Source organism: Pieris napi, chromosome 7 (genome assembly GCF_905475465.1).
Source record: "Pieris napi chromosome 7, ilPieNapi1.2, whole genome shotgun sequence".
Classification (NCBI taxonomy): Eukaryota; Metazoa; Arthropoda; class Insecta; order Lepidoptera; family Pieridae; genus Pieris; species Pieris napi.
Genome location: NC_062240.1, coordinates 12,866,248 through 12,889,902, shown reverse-complemented (window position 1 = coordinate 12,889,902; position 23,655 = coordinate 12,866,248). Strand labels below are relative to the sequence as shown.

The 23,655-nt window shown below is 36.7% G+C and overlaps 5 protein-coding genes across 6 annotated transcripts; 1 reads left to right on the top strand and 4 right to left on the bottom strand.

Moving 5' to 3' along the window:
- Nucleotides 1–377: 377 nt before the first annotated feature.
- Nucleotides 378–4,480, top strand: LOC125051290. Its single transcript, XM_047651505.1, has 4 exons — nt 378–406; nt 557–1,261; nt 3,513–3,590; nt 3,673–4,480. The coding sequence occupies exons 1-4, from the start codon at nt 395–397 to the stop codon at nt 4,402–4,404; spliced, it is 1,527 nt and encodes a 508-aa protein (XP_047507461.1). The 5' UTR covers nt 378–394; the 3' UTR covers nt 4,405–4,480.
- Nucleotides 4,481–5,169: 689 nt separating this feature from the next.
- LOC125051023 (cuticle protein 21-like) lies at nt 5,170–6,381 on the bottom strand. Its single transcript, XM_047651146.1, has 3 exons — nt 6,261–6,381; nt 5,689–6,042; nt 5,170–5,487 (listed from the first exon to the last, which is right to left on the bottom strand). Exons 1-3 carry the CDS (start codon nt 6,270–6,272, stop codon nt 5,266–5,268), a joined length of 588 nt encoding a protein of 195 aa, XP_047507102.1. The 5' UTR covers nt 6,273–6,381; the 3' UTR covers nt 5,170–5,265.
- A 1,173-nt stretch (nt 6,382–7,554) lies between these two features.
- On the bottom strand, nt 7,555–8,623 carry LOC125051016 (cuticle protein 8-like). Of its 2 annotated transcripts, XM_047651139.1 has the most exons (3): nt 8,582–8,623; nt 8,231–8,479; nt 7,555–8,194 (listed from the first exon to the last, which is right to left on the bottom strand). In XM_047651139.1, the coding sequence occupies exons 1-3, from the start codon at nt 8,591–8,593 to the stop codon at nt 7,754–7,756; spliced, it is 702 nt and encodes a 233-aa protein (XP_047507095.1). In that variant the 5' UTR covers nt 8,594–8,623; the 3' UTR covers nt 7,555–7,753. The 2 variants fall into 2 exon arrangements, with proteins under 2 accessions (XP_047507095.1, XP_047507094.1); XM_047651138.1 differs by having other exon boundaries at nt 7,562–8,479.
- Nucleotides 8,624–12,084: 3,461 nt separating this feature from the next.
- Nucleotides 12,085–13,155, bottom strand: LOC125051289 (cuticle protein-like). Its single transcript, XM_047651502.1, has 2 exons — nt 13,131–13,155; nt 12,085–13,053 (listed from the first exon to the last, which is right to left on the bottom strand). The coding sequence occupies exons 1-2, from the start codon at nt 13,140–13,142 to the stop codon at nt 12,085–12,087; spliced, it is 981 nt and encodes a 326-aa protein (XP_047507458.1). The 5' UTR covers nt 13,143–13,155.
- Nucleotides 13,156–21,581: 8,426 nt separating this feature from the next.
- LOC125051018 (cuticle protein 21-like) lies at nt 21,582–22,487 on the bottom strand. The gene is made up of 2 exons (XM_047651141.1): nt 22,462–22,487; nt 21,582–22,380 (listed from the first exon to the last, which is right to left on the bottom strand). Exons 1-2 carry the CDS (start codon nt 22,471–22,473, stop codon nt 21,664–21,666), a joined length of 729 nt encoding a protein of 242 aa, XP_047507097.1. The 5' UTR covers nt 22,474–22,487; the 3' UTR covers nt 21,582–21,663.
- Between the last annotated feature and the right edge of the window lie 1,168 nt (nt 22,488–23,655).

Sequence of the window (23,655 nt, the reverse complement as noted above, 5' to 3'; positions counted from 1 at the left end):
ACGAATATTATGTATGGAAATATAGAAAAGTGTTGTTTTTAGACTTTTTCACTCAATTTTTTTAATTTTTCTCTCCGTAAGAACCATCCTCGTACTTCAAAGAATATTATAAAAAAAGAATTGGCCAAATCGGTCAAGCCGTTTTCATGTTATGTCGTGACAACGGAAAACGGGTTTCATTTTTATATATATAGATAACCGCTCGCATAAAATACGTATAGGTACAGTAGCCTTATGCAAGAATAAATTCTTATAGTCAAAAGTCAAGTTTACTTGAACAAAATCAAAAGTAGACCAAAAGACTTGTCGACCTTAAAGTTCAAACGGCACTTCGGTATAAAAGTTGATTTTTGCAAATAATAATTATCATTCGAACAACAACCTTACAAACAACATGTTCTCCAAAGTAAGTTTTTCTAACTGATATTTTAATCAATAGAGCTTTTATTCAAAGTTATGAAAATATGTAGTGTAGTGTTTTGTTTTTATAAGTGTACTTATAAAATTCTGATCAATGTACTATTTCCACAACAACTAATATTGCTTGATATTTCAGATTGTTGGCATCAGCGCTGTTTTGGCGGTGGCCTCTGCAGGCCTCCTCCCAGCTGCCCACTACTCACCAGCATCAGCAGTGTCTTCACAAAGCATTGTCCGCCATGAGCAGCCAATCGCGGTAGCCGCTCCCGTTGCATACCAATCTGCTCAGCTGGGATACGCCTCTCCCGCTCGTTACTCCGGCGCTGTCTCATCTCAAAATATCGTCAGCCACCAACAGCCCATTGCCTACAACGCCGCACCTCTATCTTATACCTCACCTCTCTCTTACGCTGCTCCCGCTCGTTACTCATCTGCCGTCTCCTCCCAGAACATCGTTAGCCACGGACAGGCTATTGCTCCCGCCCGTCTGGCCTACCAAGCTGCCCCTGCTATAGTCGCTCCAGTCGTCCACGCTGCTCCCCTTGTACACGCTGCTCCAGCCCGTGCCATCATCGCCCAACACGAGGAATACGACGCAAACCCCAGCTACGACTTCGCCTACTCCGTAGCCGATGGCCACACCGGTGACAACAAGTCCCAGCACGAGAGCCGTCATGGAGACGTTGTTAACGGTGAATACTCTCTGGTCGAAGCCGATGGTTCAGTCCGTCGCGTTCAATACACCGCTGACCCACACAACGGTTTCAATGCCGTCGTCAGCAACTCTGCGCCCGCCCACCACGCCGCACCCGCATACGCCCCAGCTACTGTTCTCGCCCACCATTAAATATCAAACATTCAAAAAAATATCGTACATTAAGTAATTTATTGTGAATAAATGAACTAGTTTTACTGACTGATATTTCTGAATTTTCATTAACATATAACAAAAGTATTTTTTGAGCTTTAAACACAGCACATGCAACATGTGTTCAAAACACATCATTTTCAACCCTCATTGTTAACATTGCAACACTCTGCACTGTTCTAATAGACAATTGTGAAATGTTTTCTATTGTAGTGTGAATTCCTAGAAATTATTTTTTTTTAGTATATTCAAGTCTTATACAGTAGTCTTATACATTGAATATATATTCTTACTTCGGTTATTATTTTAAAGAATGTAGAAAGGTTGCTTGATGAATAAATTCAATTTTGTTTAATACCTTCCTTCCTTGCTACAAACATTAAAAACCTTGTGTGACCTACTACTTACTACTAGTAAATCTATTAAGAGTTTGAACTATTTATTTGATACGTTTTTGTAATTTTCACATACATTTTTTATTAGTTCTCGACGGGTTGTTTTTTTTGTCCAACAATCTGATATTTTTAGTGCTCTCAGTACCTACTCAGGCATTGACCAGTCCGATGGTGAAAGAATTTTTCAAATCAGTCGAAAAGTCCTTGTCTTCGTTCGTAGACAACAAAACAACAAACAATATATGAGCCGTTACTTCACTTTTTTCTTAACTTACTTGACTTATTTTGGCGGCAGAGGGTGTCCACAATGCTTCGACGTCTCGTTCTTTCTTGAACCGCGCACCTAACTTCGGAACACGACAACTTTATGCTTTATGCCTAGGTTCCCCTTTTTTTTGGAGTCCAATCTAGTGCCTGTTTGGGGTTATGGTTGGGCTTCAAAAATTGTGTCCCTTCTATCTCCACTTGCGACCAATTATGGTGGCTGATTGGCGTTTCCCAGTATAGTTCTGTAGTTATTCGTTAGAAATCTTTCGGTGGATTAGCTGGCTTGGCCACTTCATTACCAACTCAGTGTTGTAGCTAGAACGCTGGAGACATTACTTTGACAATGTTTATAAGGAATCGACTGAACCTGTCCAATCTACCACCTCATAATGTCTTCTTCAACGACACTTTAGTCCCTTCATAAGGGGAGGTAGAGGATGCAATCCAATATTTGAAGTGTGGTAAAGCACTAGGAAAATCTGTTAACAGCGGAACTATTCAACGCTGATATAAAACTGCTGCCGAAGCACTAACGCCCCTTTGAAAATTGAAAAGATTTGGAAGTCTGAGACGCTTCTTGGTGAGTGGAACAAGGGTAATTTAATCACAGTTCCAAAAAAAAGAGATGTTAGTATATGTAGAATTGGAGGAGCATAGCTCTGCTCTCTATTTCTTCCAAGAACTTCTGTAAAATCCTACACTACAGACTTACGAGAGCAGTTGAATCGATCCTCAGTAATAAATAGGCTGGCTTTTGACATAGTCAAGTGGACTAGCATCTGGTCGCATCGGAAAAAAATTGGTGTACCACACAGAATTAGAAACCACCTAAAGGCTATCTACAGCAACTACTCGTGTAAAGTTAGTCACAACGGCCTTGTTTCCGAAGATATTGTGGGGTAGGCGGGCATTACGCAGGGTTGTCTTCTACTTAACTTTTCATCAGTGGCTTTCGTATGTCCGTGGTTACTGTAAAACTTAGTCCAAACTACTAAAGTTTCAGGTAGGATAGACCTAGAATCATTTCGCTGCACTGAACAATTTGGATTCGCAAAGACAAGTTTCTGCAGAGATATTCCTTATTAAGATACTAATCAATGAACTCAAAAAAATTGTTCAAGTTATTGACAGTTCATAAAGTAGTTATTTGTTTAAACTAGACGTAATACATTTTTAAGCTTATTAAAAGCTTATCTTTTAAGTTTATTTATTTCATATATTTGTTTCACTCATCGGTTTTCTTCAAAAACGAATTCACAGTCAGCCTTCAGGGCGTTAATGTGGGTCAAATCAATTTCAGGTGCGGGTTTAGTTGAACAATGGAGACGGTAAAGCATGTCTAACTCTTACATTAAAAGAGATACATATCAGGAAAATAAATATTTCGGACGTATTGAAACTCTAAGAATTTTAATAAAAAATGATAAAAGGAGTGTTTTTGAATGAATTCTTGAACTTGATTGCCAAACCTGTCTTCGAACTTTCACTAATGTAAGAATTTTTGCATTCAACCCAATAAATTATGCTTATACTTTATACCTCGTCGACCTTGGAAATCTTAAAACTTTAGTATAAAACTTGCACTAAGTCCTTTGATGAATCAGTATCAACCAATTCTGTCTTTCAACATGTTCTCTAAAGTAAGTCTAACTGTTAAATTATTATTCATTTTTGATTAAGAAAATGCTAAATAATAAAAATATAAATGTTTACTTTTTTTAGGTACTTGCTTTAAGCGCGGTGTTAGCGGTGGCCAGTGCTGGTCTCCTGGCTGCTCCCGCAGTTCACTACTCTCCAGCTTCTGCGGTCTCCTCACAGAGCATCGTGCGTCATGAGCAGCCAATCGCCGTAGCCGCTCCCGTCGCATACCAATCTGCTCCACTCTCATACGCCTCTCCCGCTCGCTACTCGGCCGCTGTCTCCTCACAAAACATCGTCCGCCACCAACAACCTATCGCCGTAGCTGCTCCCATTGCCTACAACGCCGCTCCTCTTTCTTATGCCTCACCTCTTTCTTACGCTGCTCCTGCTCGTTACACATCTGCCGTCTCCTCCCAGAACATCGTTAGTCACGGACAGGCTGTTGCTCCCGCCCGTCTGGCCTACCAAGCTGCCCCTGCTATAGTCGCTCCAGTCGTCCACGCTGCTCCCCTTGTACACGCTGCTCCAGCCCGTGCCATCATCGCCCAACACGAGGAATACGACGCACACCCCAGCTACGACTTCTCCTACTCCGTAGCCGACGGTCACACCGGTGACAACAAATCCCAGCACGAGAGCCGCGACGGAGATGTTGTACGTGGTGAATACTCCCTGGTTGAAGCTGACGGCTCAATCCGTCGCGTAGAGTACTCCGCTGATGACCACCATGGCTTCAACGCTATTGTCAGCAACTCTGCACCCACTCACGCCGCCTCCGCATACGCCCCAGCTGCTGTTCTCGCCCACCATTGAATTTGAATTATTGTTCTTTAATTCAAAAGAAATGTATTTATTCTTAGTTCTAAATAAATGTAATTAAAGTACATGACTACTTCTCTAATTAAATAATCCATGATACTTAATGATAAATCATCAGAAACTATTCTATTTAGACATTGAGATGCATAAAGAGAAGTTTTGATAGCGACTGTTCGAAATAGATACTTTTTTCCATTCTATATATATTCCATATTTTATATCCTTATAGATTACTATAAGGGAAAGTATTTTACATCAAAAATTACACGTTGAACCTATTCCTCTTTTCCTATGTTTTTTATACGTAACTGAAAATTTTGTTAGTGTTTTCGTTGGATTGAGTGAAACCAATGACATATTGCAAAATGTGTATTAACGGCCACCGAATAGTTCCTTGTACAGCGACATTCATATCATATATTCTAATGAGGAAACAAATATATATATGTAGTTATTGGGTCAAAGAGTTCAAAAAATATGGAACTTTCGTTCAAATTTGAAAAAATATGCGTTTTATATTTTCCTAATTAAAAGTGCGTAAAAATAATATCATGAACCCTTTGCACTCGAGCGGCGCTCAAATAAGAAGGTGAATTTGTGTAAGGTGCGACCATGTGTACTTTGATTTTTAAAGAATCTGTAAGATGATACTTAATTTGGCCAAAATCATCTCGAGTTGGCAGTTTGTGCAAGCGAAGAAGGCCTCGAGTGCGAGTGGAAACACAACAAAAATAAAAAATAAAAAATGTAAAAAAATAGTTAATAAACAATTTTACTATTTAATAAAACAATAAAGAAAACAGAATAACAAAGGATTTGACGTATTTGAAACAATAGACTTCAACTGAAATGAGATCAGGCTTTAGCTTCCGTTTCCTGTGGCTTTGTGCGACTAACCACAGCGTTAAAACCTTTCACTGGGTCAGCGATGTATTCAACTCTTCGTAGAGTTCCGTCAGATTCCAGAAGTGAGTATTCACCGCGAACAACATCACCTTCCCGGCTCTCTTGGTGTTGCTTGTTGTCTCCAGTTTGGTTGTCCATGACGGAATAGGCAAAAAGGTAGTGAGGTTTCTCCTAAAACGTATTCATTTACACATGTCATTAAAATAATAGGATTTTATTCTAGTTTTACGAAGGTGCAAGAACAAATAAATAATATAATATTTAATAAAAATAATATGTATTATTGTTTTTTGGAAATATTTTTCCAATATTTCAAACTTTGAAGATTGAGAAAAGGTTTTAACAATAGGAATGTAGAAACTAATTCAATACCTCGATTTCCGGTTTCGCTTCGATAACAGCCTCTGGGATAACGCGCTGATGTGAACGTAATACAGGTTCTACGTACACTACCGGCTCGTTAACGGCCAGTTCTTCAAATCCAGGTGCGTATTGGAGTGGGGCCAAGGTATATGGGTAGTTAGTTGGGGCATATTGGTATTGCTGGGGCAGATTGGGGTACAAATTAGCTGGATAGTTAAAGGGGTATTGATAGGTTAAAGGAATAGATGGGTTGGCGATTAAATTAGCCAACTCTGGTTGAAATGGGTTAAGTGCGACAGAAGGGAGGCCTGTATGTATAACTCCTGCGTTGGTGAGAGCCACTACAGCACAGAGAGAAAGTACCTGAAAAGAAAATAAGATAAAAACTCAGCGAGTTAGACCACTTAAACATTATAATGATTTTCGGAGATATGTTGTTATTAAATAAATTTATTTGTATTTTGAGACGAAGTGAATTAATACAAATATGTATATGTCATATGTGACAGACTAACTGAAAACCTCAAAGGAAACAGTTATATTATGTATTAAAGTAATAACTAAACTAAGTAACTACTAACTTTAGAGATCATATTGATGAGTTTGAACTAAACTACGAACTACAACTGATGCCATTTGAAAATGTTTTACAGCTTAAATAGTTATGACTTTTCAGCATAACAAAATAGGCTTGTCTATCCCTTTGTGTCAGATAAAATACGCCACAAATATTACTTCATACACACATACATAATTAGTGTTCTGAAAACGTCTAAGTATTATAGAATTCTTTTGTAACTATTGTCTGGAAGTATAAAAACTGAATTCGTTCCACAACGAATGGTTGAAACGTAGCAAATATTTGGGTGATATTTTGTAACGTGCTGAAGATCATATTTACACGGAAGATCATATTCATAAAATCGCATATTATGTTTTTATATTTAAATTTTAGAGGCTTAATTTATTGATTTGATAAATTTGGTGCATCTTTTTGTTATTAAAATGTATGATTTATGTTGTTATGTAAAATGTATGTTGATTATTAAAAAGTTATAGTTATATATTATAGTTATTGTTACTTATTATAGTTCTTGTGTATCTTATTAAATTACTATATAATAGTGAAAGTAGTAGTCGATTAAATGAGTGTTAATTAATATGATTTGTGAAATTTACCAAATTTTTAATTTTTGTTACAATAAAATAATAAACATTAAAATATCTGTACTAAAGCAAAGTTGATTCTATTATTAAAATCCACATTTTTAAATTGAACAGTGTTTACCTGAAGTAACCTAAGGAAATCACTAAAAAAATTTTGAGGCTTTTAAAATACAATATTATGTACTAATGTATCCAACATTTGTACATAATACTTTTATTGTTTACCGAATTTTATACATAAAATCGATGAAAGGTCACAATCTAAAAACGATTTGACAATGAGAGTTCTTTGATGGAGATATTTCAAGAATTTATTTTTTATGAATAAATGTGTGTGCTTAAAATCCATAATACTTTATATAAATAAAAATTAAATATTGAGTTATTGGCAGGAAGCATTAGCAAAGTCATATGGTAAATGTGCTTATTATGTCAGCCTGAATAGCGTTCTCATCACTCATATCACATCTGTGTGATGTCCGGCTTTTCTACTGGTAATCCTATATTTTTTTATGAAATATTGTGTAAAACAGCAATTCAACAGTAATATCTAAAACGTTAGCAACTCTCTCTGTTAGCAACCATCTCTTCTCATCCCAATTAGCAATATTTGTGATTACGCAAGAAACTTGTGGTAGGGGATACTTTTAATCCTTACTGAAATCATTATAATTATGAATAAATTTTTAGGTACATTCATATATTTTTCAGTTACACCAGTTCTCCAAATAACAATAATAAAAATGTATAGACTGTAAAAATATACTTCCTTGAAGATAATATACAAGTACAACGTCTAATAAGTAATAGAAGACTTCAGTTTTTAAATATATTTTAATTATATTAAATATTTAAATTATATTATATCACATGAACACACTTGGAAGTTATTGGTTACTTTAATTATTTAATGGTGAGCAAGAACGGCAGCTGGTGCGTAGGCAGAAGCGGCGTGAGCGGGTGCAGAGTTGCTGACAATAGCGTTGAAGCCATGGTGGTCATCAGCGGAGTACTCTACGCGGCGGATTGAGCCATCAGCTTCCACCAGGGAGTATTCACCACGTACAACATCTCCGTCGCGGGTCTCGTGCTGGGACTTGTTGTCACCGGTGTGGCCGTCGGCGACGGAGTAGGAGAAGTCGTAGCTGGGGTGGGCGTCGTATTCCTCGTGTTGGGCGATGATGGCGCGGGCTGGAGCAGCATGGACAAGAGGTGCAGCGTGGAAAACGGGAGCGATCACAGCAGGGGCAGCTTGGTAAGCCAGACGGGCGGGAGCAATAGCCTGTCCGTGACTAACGATGTTCTGGGAGGAGATGGCAGATGAGTAACGAGCGGGAGCAGCGTAAGAGAGAGGTGAGGCATAAGATAGAGGTGCGGCATAAGATAGAGGTGCGGCGTTGTAGGCAATGGGCTGTTGGTGGCGGACGATGTTTTGAGATGAGACAGCGCCGGAGTAACGAGCGGGAGAGGCGTATGCCAGCTGAGCAGATTGGTATGCGACGGGAGCGGCTACGGCGATTGGCTGCTCATGGCGGACAATGCTTTGTGAAGACACTGCGGACGCTGGTGAGTAGTGGGCAGCTGGGAGGAGGCCTGCAGAGGCCACCGCTAAAACAGCGCTGATACCAAAAACCTGAAAAGATAAATTTTATTTATAATAATTGAAATTTTAACTTTTTGAATATAGCTTAACCATACTGGTCTATAAAACACTTTCTATCATTTGAGTACTTACTTTGGAGAACATGATGTCAATTTGGTTGTTGTATGAATGCTGATTAAATTGTGCAAATTTTTTCTTTTATACAGCAATATTCATATTACTTTAAGGTCGACAAGTTTACGATCTACTTTTGATTTCTTAATGATTATACCTACTTGTTACTTTCAGCTGATGAATAATCGCATACCAGATACGCATATTATGTAACCTTCTCACCTCGTTCAACTCAAGTTTAGTGTGCCATTCATAGAATTAAAATATGAATGTTGATTGTTTTGCTTTATATCCATTTATAGATTTCATTGTTATATGGCATATAAATATTATGTATATGTATCCTCAAGTACTATTTATATCTTTATATATATAATTGTACTGTACGTGTGTATGTCACTGAACTCCCCTTAAACGTCTAGACCGATTAGAATAAATGTTTTGGTTGCGCTTGGCGCTACTCCTGCAAGGTTTAGATAGAATGATTTACATAATTCGATTTTTTTTATATTATGAAATACGTATGTGTGTAGATACCTACATTATATTTATGATACGAATATATTGTCATTGTCTTTAATTTAAATCAAAAGCAGCCCAAATAATCTAGGGTTGCCTGGAAGAGATCGCTTATTAGCGATAAGGCCGCCCGTTGCATCCCTTATAATTTTTATGTATTGTGTTATTTGTGTTTCTTTTATTTTTATTGCAACGAAGTGTAAATAAATAAAATAAAAATAAATAAATAATTTATGACCAAGAAATTTTGTTGCGTTACCAGTGATTCCGTTGTCTTCAGCGACTATTAACTATGAGATCGTGTGTTCAAATCTTGGTTAAACCAATAGCTTTTTCTTATTATGTATTAATTACAAGTCAATTAGTAGTCTTTAATTTTATTATTTATTACCACAAAAATAAAAGAGTAGTAGAAATTTCACTACTTCAGGATATTTCCATAATTTTGAAGAAATGTCTTATTACATTAAAAGGTAAGATGAAAAACCTGATAAAACTGACACGTGTCGTTATAAAGAACTTTAGAAATATATGCAGAAATCTACGGCTCATTAAAGGTCATAGATATACGTTTCAAAGTCAAAGTCAAAATCGTTTATTCATATAGGTAACAAAATCTACACTTATGAACGTCAAAAAAAGAAATACACATTAAACCCACTGTAAACTTATTTTCATCATTATACACCAAGTATTAAATAAATGTTAAGTCACAAAGTACTGAAAAATCTAAAATTCACATGTGGAGCGATCCTGATTATTGGGATGTCGGACAAGTGCCCCTAGACAAACGGCCTTATAGTTATGTAGAATAAAAAAGGTAACATAAAAAATGTATGGGCTTGAAATTTGTTTACGCTATATTGATCTAATATTCGAATAAATAATTGGTATCAAAATGTTATTAAGTGTAAAGTGGCACTTTTAACAGGGGAAATTGAGTACTAGCGTTTTGCCATATAAAAATTCTTACAGTACTAATATCACTATTAAACATTGGGATTTGTGGTAGAAGAGTGAAAATAACGGTTATACGTAATTTAATAAGTACAATTAATTTGTATCATCAATTAGTGCAAATAGTATACGACATATTAACTTACAATTTAATTAGTAACATTAATGAAAATATTGATTAATTTCACAATAATATTTCTAACGTGATTTTATTTATTACGCACTAATGAGGTTTAAATTTCTATTTAGTACCTGTGTTTTTTGACAACTGTTATTTATTGTGCGAGTATAATATGTAATGTATGTATAATGTTTACTTACACTTAAAAAAATTATAAACGTATACTGTTATAAGATTTGTTTTTATTCAGCTAAGTGTATAAGGATGTTCACGTAAATAAAAAGTAAATATTACATTTTCATTTAGTTTTATTTGTCTATTTTATATTAAAACGAAAATGTCATTTTATCACATACACATACACAAGATGCCGAACAGTAGTATATTATGTGGAAAGTCGAAAACTAAATTTCGTTGTTCTTTCATCAACGTCACCGTGGATCAAATGACACTGATGCAGGATTCTCTGTACAATTCGTCATAGTATTTTGAACACCATACGATAATGATTCAAAATAAAATTGTGAGATTAATACTAATAACTGAAGGTTAGGAAATCTCCAAGTGTTCTATGCTATTAAGTACGTACTTAACAAAGTTGTAATATCATTGAAATCTATAAAGCGAGAGTAACAATAATGACTAAAATAATTATACTTAAGTGACGATAAAAGTAAATAATATTGTTTAATTGAAGTAGTTACCAAATACGCTGAAATGTAGTCTTCGTAATTAACTGTGCGTAATAAATTTTTTTAGATTAAAGGAATATTTATAATATACCTAAAACAAATCTCTACATTTGTCAAAATGTCAAGTAATTTGAACTTTACTAACAAAACCAGTGACAAAGTTCGACAGCTATCGAACAATTGAATCGACTGAGCGTTCGACAACTCTACGTATACTACGTTTTGCTACCAATTTTATATCGATAATGCTACAGAGCTTTTAACTATGCCGCTTGTCTAGAGGGGAAGCTCTGTTGCGAATAATTATCCTATAAAATCTATTCAGAAAAAGTGAATAAATAAATCAATTGCCCTCTGTAGGTGTTTCTTTTTTTATTGTTCCATATTAGGGTTGCCTGGAAGAAATCGCTTGTTAGCGACAAGGCCGCCCGTTGCCTAAAAACTTATGTAACCTGCTTTTTTTATATGTATGTTTTTGTATAAGGTAACGAAGTGTAAATAAATAATTTAATAACATGTGTGAAGATTTATATAGTTCACAGCAGTGAAAAGACGTTAACTTTGTGTTTGTATGTTATTCGAGATATGGCGTTGCTTTTTTTCGCTTGTACACATATCTTTAAGATCACTCTGTGCAATAAGTACCGAAGAGAGCACCATCACCTGGTTGCGGCACGTAAAGTCTATGTTCGAAAAGTGAGTTACAGAATCGCATGGCTGTACCTAAAGCTCATCTCAATCTATCAATATATACTAAAATTTGTACAAGATCAACAGACATAATATGTAAAGTAAACTACTACGAAGTGAACATCGCACTAGTGTTGTGGTGTTCATTAAGTTTAAATTTGCCGCGTCGCCGCTGCCTCCTGATAGCTCAATGTCAATAAGTGATATCCAATAAGGTTTTTAGCGATGAGACAGTTTTGTTTTTGTGGCATATGTGAGTGATGGATAGTAAAATTTAATGCAGAATTATTGTAATCCTGAAAAAATGGCATTGTAAATGCAAATCAGTGTTGAACCTTTTTTTTGTTACTATTTATATATATCAATACATATAATACGATTTTTTTTTTAAACACAATGCAAACATGTTTTTTTAAGACAAAAACTTCAAAATTATAAAAAGCTAAGGATGTAGAAATAAGAGGCCTTATAGGATTGTAACAACATGTTTTTAATAAATAAATGCTTACATTATTAAGCTAAAGTTTCAGTCTAGAGATTACTCAGTGTGCGAGGTTTGTCTGAGTGTGAGCGGGTGCAGAGTTGCTGACAATAGCGTTGAAGCCATGGTGGTCATCAGCGGAGTACTCTACGCGGCGGATTGAGCCGTCAGCTTCAACCAGGGAGTATTCACCATGTACAACATCTCCGTCGCGGCTCTCGTGCTGGGACTTGTTGTCACCGGTGTGGCCGTCGGCTACGGAGTAGGCGAAGTCGTAGCTGGGGTGTGCGTCGTATTCCTCGTGTTGGGCGATGATGGTGTGGGCTGGAGCAGCGTGGACAAGAGGTGCAGCGTGAACAACGGGAGCGACCACAGCACGGGTAGCTTGGTAAGCCAGACGGGCGGGAGCAATAGCCTGTCCGTGACTAACGATGTTCTGGGAGGATACTGCGGATGAGTAACGAGCGGGAGCAGCGTAAGAGAGAGGTGAGGCATAAGAGAGAGGTGCGGCGTTGTAGGCAATGGGCTGTTGGTGGCGGACGATGTTCTGAGAGGAGACTGCGGCAGCAGATGAGTAACGAGCGGGAGCAGCGTAAGAAAGAGGTGTGGCATAAGAGTGAGGAGCGGTGTTGTAGGCAATAGGGGCAGCTACGGCAATCTGCTGTTGGTGGCGGACGATGTTCTGAGAGGAGACTGCGGCAGCAGATGAGTAACGAGCGGGAGCAGCGTAAGAAAGAGGTGTGGCATAAGAGAGAGGAGCGGTGTTGTAGGCAATAGGGGCAGCTACGGCAATCTGCTGTTGGTGGCGGACGATGTTCTGTGAGGAGACAGCGGCAGCGGAGGAGTAGCGAGTGGGAGAGGCGTATGCGATTGGAGCAGATTGGTATGCGATGGGAGCTGCTACGGCGATTGGCTGCTCATGGCGCACGATGCTCTGTGAGGAGACCGCGGAAGCTGGAGAGTAGTGAACTGCTGGAGCGGCCAAAAGACCGGCTCTGGCCACCGCTAACACCGCGCTTAAAGCAAATACCTTGAAAAAGAAAACATTTATTAATACAACATACTTTAACTTTTTTTTTTTTTTTCAAAATAATAATTTAAACTTACTTTAGACAACATGTTTAAAGAAAAAATCGCTTGGTACTGATTCAATGAAGGGCCTATGCAAGCTTTATACTAAAGCTTTAAATTTTACAAGGTCGACATGTTCGATATATGATGATATAAGTTTAAAATATAAAATATTACTATCAGCGAAAGTTTTGCGACTGGTCTTGATAGCAAGTTCAATGACTATTACAAATGTATATTTTTAGCAAACCCAGTCTGTTTTTTATGGTACAACTTTGAAGTGTATTACTTCTATTTAGATTATGATTGATTACTATAATTATTCAAAAACATAATTATTGGATCTAGTTTGCAAAATATTTCACTTGTTGCTTGCATATAATTCTTATAGCCTAAATCCTATTACACTAACATAGTACTGTCACTTCATATTCTTTTTTATACTTACTGATTATATTCAAATTATCGCATGGACCGTTCACATCATTCTAAGCTCAAAGTGATTAAAGCGTTGTCTATAATGAAAATGAAAGAATTTTATTTATTTTGACCCTTTGCTCCTAACACATCCTATCCTGCATCCACGATACGACAATATACGAAAATTTAATATTTCAGTTTGCTACAATATTATTTGTACGGTTCCTGGGTCATCGGGGTGCTTTAAATAATATAGTATTTTATTTTACTTTATATTAACGCCTCGTGTACAACAATAGAATATAAGCAAAATAATGAAATGTTTATTGCCATGTTAAAAAATATTTTTAGTGACAGCCCCATCGGCCACTTGTGGAATAACCTGTGACAAAGGTTATTTCACCAGAGCGATCAGTCAACCCCGATCCTAGTGGGAGTGCCATGCTGTTGTTTTCAGGCTTCAGCCAAATGGGCTAGCACTACCGGGGCAGTACCACTGTCTCACAGGAAACCGGCGTGATGCAATAGGTTCACCTCAGCATACGGTGGTGGCAGCAGACTGCCCTTCGTATTCTGAAGTAGCAACTCTGCGCTCTATGACTTCCAAATTCAAAATAAGTCTCTAATATATCGATTTCGGGGCAGGCGAGCAAACTATCAACGGTGCCCTCTTCCATACTCACTGTGAACTTCACAAATTATATGGGGCTTTCATATATCCACGCATCCATTCCAACATCCACCCTGTCCACTACCATTTGGAAAATGTGAAGGCGCCCTTGCTCTTATTAACCGATACTCAGGTTAGAAAAAACCTCTGGTATAAAATCTGGTGATAAAATCTCGCGGAAAGATCCTTTCACGATTTTGCTTTGGTATACGCCTTGGCACATGTGGTCACCAGTATACCAGATATGGATGGTCACAAACACTATGTTGGACTTTCTGCTGACTTCATAACTACCCACCTCTCTTCGGGGACTCAAGCCATCAGGCCTCTTGTCAAAATTATTATTTTTTTATTCTCCGCGTATTTGCAATCAGCCCTAAGGCTATGAGCGAATCTGTGCTGTGGTGCTGTGCCAAAATTATCTAAGGGAGATTTTGTCACCCCTTCATTCCACCACTGCACAGGAAGGATGACTCGCTATCCCACACCGCGTAGGAGAAGTCCGATGTTCTGGACTGTCTCTTCGCGTCGAACTCGACTTTGGATAACTAAGGGAAGTAAGACTGAGTCCTATCTAAAACCCTGTTTCTTCTGCATATCAATGATATGTTAAAACTTATCAACATTCATTGCTTTGCGGACGATAGCATCGCTGGCAATGCAGGTCTATCTTGGGCAGTTCTCTATTAGGAACAAGTTTGTATCTTAAGTCAAAACTCTGCAACGTGCCCGTCCACTTAATCTAGTCCAATTTAACCCTAATAAGACACAAGTCCGTCGTTCCAAAACTGAGTGTAACTTAAGGCACTGCCCACTAAAGCATTTCCGAACCAATTCGACTTCCTTCAAAAAAGATCGAACCAATTCTTAAAATGCTGAAATCGCATTTGCGAGGCTTCTGGTAATTTGAGTGTCCACGGGCGGCAGTATCGCTTAACATCAGATGAGCCGCCGGCTCGGTTGCCCCCTGTTTTATAAAATTTTATAAGAGTCTAATATTAGTTGTAATATAATTTTTACACTAACAAATTTTTAACTAATATATACACATTGATTTTAGTAGGAACGAAAATTTAATAACGATTTAATTAATGCTTTATATAAAATTTCAATCTTAAATATGTCTACAATACTTACAATAAGGCTGAATTTAGTATCACGCCGACCGCACGCGCACCGTCGGCGCTGATGGTCGAGATATATGAACTTCTAGGAAGCGTTTTTGAAAGACGCGTAGCTATCAGCGCGCACGGTGGTCAGCGCGGATGGCTGCGCGGCCGTACGCGTCGCGCGTCGGCGCCGCGTAGCTGTCAGCGCTGACGATCGCTAGAGCGCCTCTGCTTTCAGTGAGCGTTGTAGTGTCGAACGGACGTCGTCAGCGTGTACAGAGATGGCAAATCGCGAATTGGATACAGGTCGAGTAAGGCGGTCAGTACGATACTAAAACGAACCACGCTGAGCGTCAGGGCTGACAAACTACGCGCTGATCTATGATAGACCAGTGCAGATAGCCTTTAAAATAAATAAAAAGTGAAAAAAATTACAGTAGGATGAAACCCATTAGAAAAGGAGGGGAATATGATCAAAATGAAAGGAAAAATAAATTACGGTCGATCTGAGGTCGGGAAGGGGAAGGGGGGGGAGTTTTATGGGTAAATAACGGTTTATCTCGATTTCCGGCAAAACTAAAAGTCCTATCGAAGAAAGTTAAATGGCAAAGTTGTAGGCAATAAAAAGATCTACAACTTTTGTATTTGCAGATTTTTCGCATAACCTCAAAATTTAGGTGAAAAATTCAAAAAACCAACTATTTGGTTTTTTATTTCTATCTTTTACAAAAATTTATTTTTTTAAACGAAATTTGGTGAAAACTTACCTTATTATGTCCCAAATACACTGTAATTTATTTGATTAAAAATATTTATTTTTTCACCTTATTTTGAATTAATATCGAAAAAACACCCTAATTTTCAATCGAAAATTCTGACGTCAAAATTTCAGCTTTTTTCAAAAAGGTGATGTGCTTTCAGTGCGTTGAAATCTCTTCTTTCCTATGGCAAAAAAATATATATATATTACCATAGTAAATCTTCTCAGAAAATGCAAAAAATCGTATGCAGTAACGCCCAGACCCGTCATCCTTCCCTACTTCTCTATGAAATACGAAAATTTTATTTATTTATTTATTTATTTATTTAATTATAAGTAATCTTACAGCTAACATACAAAATATTACAAAACAAACACTTATACAGTACAAAAAGCCAAAACAGATTACATAGATATACAATATTATATAAGAAAAATGTAACAAATAAGCGCATCAATAGAAAAAATATATGCAGAGAACTGAAATTTAATATTTAAAACAAAAAATAATACCAAATACAACCTAAACAAAATTCGAGTCTTCCCGCCCCTTCAAATATTTTCTCACATGTTCCTTGGTGAGGTGGAAAATATCAAATTCCTCATAATTAGTGTTATAGTTAGATAAAACCCGAAACATTGGTGAATTATGCAGGTAATTCGAGTTCGTACGAGGCACATGGAACAATTTTGAGTGTCTTGTCGCATATTTAGAAGGAATTTTAAAAGAAATTAACGACAGCAAATAGGGGCTATCGATCCGCCCATTAAGGATACCATGTAAAAAAAGCAGGTCTTGCTGACTTCGCCGACTTTCTAATGAGTCTAAATTAAAATAATTGCAAGAATGCGCATAACTATCGAAGCATTGGTATTTTTTAAAACTAAGGAATTTTACAAACTTTTTTTGTATATTTTCTATTGCTTTTTTATACTTAGTATAATATGGAGACAAAGCAAAATATAAGCTTTTAATGCAATGTATGTTATTAAATGTCTTGCATGACCGCTTGACAAATCCTAGTTGCATATACGCTTTGCCTGTTATGTCATCTATATGTTGTGATAGGCCCATTTTTTCATCTAATAGTATTCCCAGGTCTTTTACTAATTTTACTTGTTTTATTGGGGTGTTATCGATTTTGTAAGTGTATTGAATTTTTTTGTTTTTACGCGAAAAAGTTATCTTATTACATTTGTTTATATTTATTGAAAGTTTATTTTGTTTATAGTATATTTCTAACCTATTAAGATCTTGTTGAATTTGATTACAGTTATCTATTGATTTTATTCTTAAGAAAATTTTTTGGTCATCCGCGAACATAAGATGTTTAGAAAAGTAAAAACAATATTTTATATCGTACAAATAAGCATTAAATAATAATGGGCCAAGTATTGAACCTTGGGGTACTCCTGATGTAATGTTAGTGAACATGCTTTTGTACCCGCATATTACTGTTGCTTGCCGTCTGTTAGTTATGTATGACTTTATCCATCTGTAAAGGTCACCACGTATTCCAAGGGAGAAAAGCTTATGTAACAGGATAATATGATCAACGCGATCAAAAGCTTTTTCTATATCCGTGTAGATAGCGTCAATTTGGTCATCCTCATCCATACCTCTCAGTATATAGTCAGTAAAAATAGTCAAATTAGAAACTGTTGAGCGATTTTTAGTAAAGCCGTGTTGTTGCTCCGGTAGTTGTTTTACAGCTTATTATGTACTAGTTTTTCGAACAGTTTGCTAAAAGAATTAAGGATTGAGATAGGTCGATAATGGTCAATTCTGTTTTTGGAGCCTTTTTTATGAATAGGAACTACATGTGCTTCTTTCCATTTTAAAGGTAATGCACAGAATGTGTTAAGGGACAGATTATATATATGTGATAGTGGTGCTGCAAGTTCCTTACTACATCTTTGTAGGAAAACTGCTGGTATTCCGTCACTACCTGGACCCTTGTTTATATTTAAATTTTTTATAGCTTTAAAGACGTCGTGTTCCGTTATGTGAATGTTATTATATATGATATCTGACTCAGGTAGTTCAGGTAGGTCATAAGTATCGTCAGGAGAGTGGAAGACGCTGTTGAAGAATTTATTAAAACCCTCACAAATCTCAGGCTCCGATTTATATGACTCATCTCCAAGAACTAGCATACTAGGGTACCCAGATTTACATTGCCTCTTGTTTCTTAAGTATGACCACAACGCCTTAGGATTCTTAGCCATGTTATCTTGTACATGCTGTTCATAAGATAGCATGCACTTTTTGGATATACGCTTTTGCCTACTACGTAACAACGAGAACTCGTCATAGTCTCGCGGGTTCTTGTACATTTTCCAACGCCTATGAGCTTTTAGTTTTTCTTTTATGACGTGTATCAGAGACTTAGTGTACCACACGGGGTACTTATTATTGCATTTATTACGGCTTATTGGGACATTGTTTATAATAGTTCTATTCACAATATCATAAAATTTTGTTGTAACTTCATCTATAGTGTCTCCATTAAGATGCTGTGTCCAGTTGACCTCGCTTAGTTCCTGATTAATAGCTTCGTAATTACCGCGATAGAAATTATACTTTTGACCAACTTTTGGAGACATTTTGCGCAGAAGTAAGTCAGTTGCATCAATACTTAAACAGGGGTGGTGCATATCGGGCTTAACCAATGCTATGTCAGCTCTGGTATTATCTAGAGAGACATTACTTAATATTAAATCCAACACATTGTTACAAATATTGGGAATAAAATTATGTTGTGTTAGGCCAGAAGAATTTAACTTTTTTATGAAATCTTCGGAGATTTCTTGTAACTGGGTCGTACCCTGCTTTAAAATAATAGGTCCCGTGGGAGACCAGTTAATGATAGGAAGATTAAAGTCACCAACAATTATGAAGTAATCATTTGGGTTTGATTCAATTATATGACTGAATGAGGAAATAAACGTCATAAGTCGTTGCGGCTGCTTAGAATCGGGAGGTATATAGACCAATCCAATATGAAGATTACGCCGACCATTAGCTCCAAGTGAATTTTCTGGTATAGTAAGCCACAAAGTTTCGACGTTAGTGCAGTTCCATTCAGGTCTTTCATAAGCCTGCAATTTAGGAGATATAAAAATTAACAAACCTCCCCCATATTTTTTATGTGATGTTTCTTTAGTTCTATCACGCCGAAACATAGTATAATTACCCCCGCAAAGTTCGCTGTCGTAAAACTTATCGCTTAACCAAGATTCAGTTATTAAAACAATATCAAAAGTAGATAAGAGTAGATTGCGATAAAATTCAGTCGTTTTCGTCCGTAAGCCTCGCACGTTTTGATAGAATATGGTTAGGGTTTTATCCAACATTTAAAGAAAAATCTAAACGTACCAACGTTTATGCAAACATTTTTATTTAGGTAGGAAGATCTCGAATTCTGCGTTACTATTAATGTGAAATTGTAAATCAAGAAACAAAGCGCTGCTAAAACCACTGAAAAATACACGAACGATGCCGTAAAATAATTAGTTAAATAATAAAAATACAAATGCAAAGTTGAATCTAAGAAATTTTTGATAAATCCCGCTCCGAATTTATTGTAATGGCTGGGGACTCTTCGTTTCTGCGTAAAAAAATGCAACAGTTTCTGACCCAAACGAATTTGTAACCTTTGTTCGTAGCCATTGTTTTAACCTCTTTTAGCAGATATTTGTTTTCAGGGGTCAGGTGCTCGTTTACAAAGAATTTCTTAGAATTACCAGCCAAACCAATATCAGACGTTTGAATTCCTCGCCTTTTTCGTAAACCGGACAAAATTTTATCTTTAATGTCGCGAGATCTGAGACGAACAACAATTGTTTTTGGCTTTCCTGGCGTTGATTGCTTCGGCTGTACGCGATTGGCGAATTCAATATCGCCCGGTTGCAAATCCACGTCAGCATGTTTTGCAATTTTTTGTATTAGTGAGCGTGTCGACTCGTTGCTAGTTTGAGGTAAACCTACAACCTCAATATTATTCATTCGGTTCCACTGCTGCTGCTTAGAAATTTGCGATTTTAGTTCACTTACAATGGCATTGCTATTCGAGAGATCATTCCTTAGTATATTTAATTCCTCCCTTAGAGATTTTGTTTCTTCAACGAATGGAATCATGAAGGACTTAATTTCTTCTCTCAATTCCATAATAAGAGAAGCTTTTAGAGTTTCGATCAGCTTATTCTGTATGTGACCCAGTTTAGCGTCGATTGCCTGGTTAATTCCCTCTGCAATTACCTTCTGCAAGTCATCCCTAGACAAGTGCTTGTCGCTTTGTCCTGGATCCTTTTTATGACGCCTCGTGGAGGCTTGTGGATTTTCAGGCGATGCATCAGGGCAGCGCCGTCCTCTACGCATGCAAGGAGGTCATATCCAAGTGTCACTTGATTGTTCCACTGTAAGTCCTGTACAGTTACTGTGACAACCTCTAAAGCACTGTATACATTGAATCTGCGTGCTTATGTCTAGGTCCTTGGAGCATGCAATGCATTTGAGCATTTTATCTATTCCTCAAATTTTCCCTTCCTTATTATATAGAAGAAAAAGGAAAATATAAAAATATAAAACAAAAATAAAACCTATATGTGTCGACACTCAGGATCGAACTGGCTTCAGTTAGATTTTACGTTAAGAACTTTTGTACGGAGCCACAACGTTCGTGACAAGTGATCTGAATAAATCGTATAGTATGATAAATTTTAGCCCATCTAAAGGCTAAAAAAATTTTTTAGGTCACTCAGGTATATATAACTTATCTTAAAATAGTAATAAATAGGCATCTAATTATAATTTAAAGAAGATTTTGGCAAAGGCTTATATTATAACATACATTCCCAAGATATAGTAATATTTTTACTGAATTTTCTTCGAATAATTTAGTATCGGAAGCGAATTAAATATCTAAAAGCTATCTATCGGTTTGAATATTTGAAAAATATAGTGGTTTTAAGCTACTTATTTATTATAAAATAATTGTTATTTAATATAAAATTATTGACGTTTTTATCTCAATATTTAATTCTTCAATATTTTTGGTCGATATTGAACATATACGCTCAATTTCGATGCAACAAACATTTAGGCTGAATTTAGTCTCACGCTCACCGTCAGCGCTCATAGACCAGTGCCGATAATTTTTGAAACCAAAAAAAATTACAGTAGGATGAAACCCATTAGAAAAGCAGGGGAATATGATCAAAATGAAAGGAAAAATAAATTACGGTCGATCTGACGTTCACTATTTAGGAAATATTTTTGCTATGAAAATATTTTCAGAAATGAATTCTCAATTTGCGAATTTGAGTTTTGTCGCTTTATTTATTTTAAAGACTTTTATTTTGTTAGGAATAACTTATTTTTATACTTTATAGTTGGTGTTTTAAATATTTATTCTTATTATTTAAAACACCAACTATAAAGTATAAAAATAAGTTTTTTTTAAAAATTGTAATAGAATTTACAAGAAGTTTTGGTAAAGTTGCGCAGCGAATAAAAATGCAGAAAATTTACTTTGATTAACTAGTGTGTTTATTTACAATAAATAACTTAATATCTATGATATCATTCTTAGATTGTTTTGCTGATGTTTAGTGGTGAGCAAGAACGGCAGCCGGTGCGTAGGCAGGGGCGGCGTGAGCGGGTGCAGAATTGCTGACAACAGCGTTGAAGCCATTGTGGTCATCAGCGGAGTACTCTACGCGACGGATTGAGCCATCAGCTTCAACCAGGGAGTATTCACCACGTACAACATCTCCGTCGCGGCTCTCGTGCTGGGATTTGTTGTCACCGGTGTGACCGTCGGCTACGGAGTAGGCGAAGTCGTAGCTGGGGTGTGCGTCGTATTCCTCGTGTTGGGCGTTGATGGCACGGGCTGGAGCAGCGTGGACAAGGGGAGCAGCGTGGACGACTGGTGCAACGAGTGCAGGCGCGGCTTGGTAGGCCAGACGGGCTGGAGCATAGGCCTGTCCGTGACGAACGATGTTCTGGGAGGAGACTGCAGTGGCAGATGAGTAACGAGCGGGAGCAGCGTAGGAAAGAGGTGAGGCGTAAGAGAGAGGAGCGGCTACGGCGATAGGCTGTTGGTGGCGGACGATGTTTTGTGAAGAGACAGCGGCGGAGTAACGAGCGGGAGACGCGTATGCGATTGGAGCAGATTGGTATGCAACGGGAGCGGCTACGGCGATTGGCTGCTCATGGCGCACGATGCTCTGTGAGGAGACCGCGGAAGCTGGAGAGTAGTGAACTGCGGGAGTAGCCAGGAGACCAGCGCTGGTCACTGCTAACACCGCGCTTAAAGCAAGAACCTAAAAAAGAAAATCTTTATTAGTTAATTATTTCTTATTTTCTTTAGTTATTAATTAACAAACATTTTCAGTGTCACTTACTTTGCAGAACATGTTGAAAGAAAGACTTGCTTGATACTGATTCATTAAAGGACCCAGAGCAAGCTTTATACTAAGGTGTTAAATTTTCCAAGGTCGTCAAGGTACAAAATATAAGCATAGGTAATTTACTGGCAAAAAATTAATCGATCAGTGAAAGGATGGGGACAAGTTTGGCTAGCAAGTTCAATGACAGTTGTCATATGTAGTAACATAATTACCCTTTTTCGTTTTATTATATCTCTTCTCTCATTCTAGATGTCTTATTTAGATGAATAATATTATGTGGATGTGTCCATAGTATTTTGTAATTATTATTTTGGATATCCTCAGTAATTCTAATAGACCAGTGCCGATAATTTTTGAAACCTAAAACAATAATAGTAGGATGAAATCTATTGGAAAAGGAGGAGAATATTATAAAAATTAAAGGAAAAATAATTTACGGGTGATCTGAGGTCGGGAAGGGGAAGGGGGGGAGTTTTAAGGGTAAAAAACGGTTTATCTCGATTTCCGGCAAAACTAAAAGTCCTATCGAAGAAAGTCAAATGGCAAAGTTGTAGGTAATAAAAAGATCTAAAACTTTTGGATTTACACATTTTTCACATAACCTCAAAACTTATGAGAAAAATTAAAAAAACCAAGTTTTTGGTTTTTAATTGTTATCTTTTACAAATTTCTTTTTTTGTTAAAGAAATTTGGTGAAAACATACCTTGCTATGTCCCAAATACGCTGTAATTTATTTGATTAAAAATATTTATTTTTTCACCTTATTTTGAATGAATATCGAAAAAAACACCCTAATTTTCAATCGAAAATTCACCTGTCAAAATATCAGCTTTTTTCAAAAAGTTGGTGTGCTTTCAGTTCGTTGAAATCTCTACTTTCCTATGGTAAAAAAATATATATATATATTACCATAGTAAATCTTCTCAGAAAATGCAAAACATCGTATGCAGTAACGCCCAGACCCGTCATACCCTTCGAAAATTAGGGTGTTTTTTCGATATTAATGCAAAATAGGGTGAAAAAATAAATATTTTTAATCAAATAAATTACAGCGTATTTGAGACATAGAAAGGTAAGTTTTCACCAAATTTCGTTAAAAAAAAAAAAAAAATTTGTAAAAGATAAAAATTAAAAACCAAAAACTTGGTTTTTTGAATTTTTCTCATAAATTTTGAGGTTATGTGAAA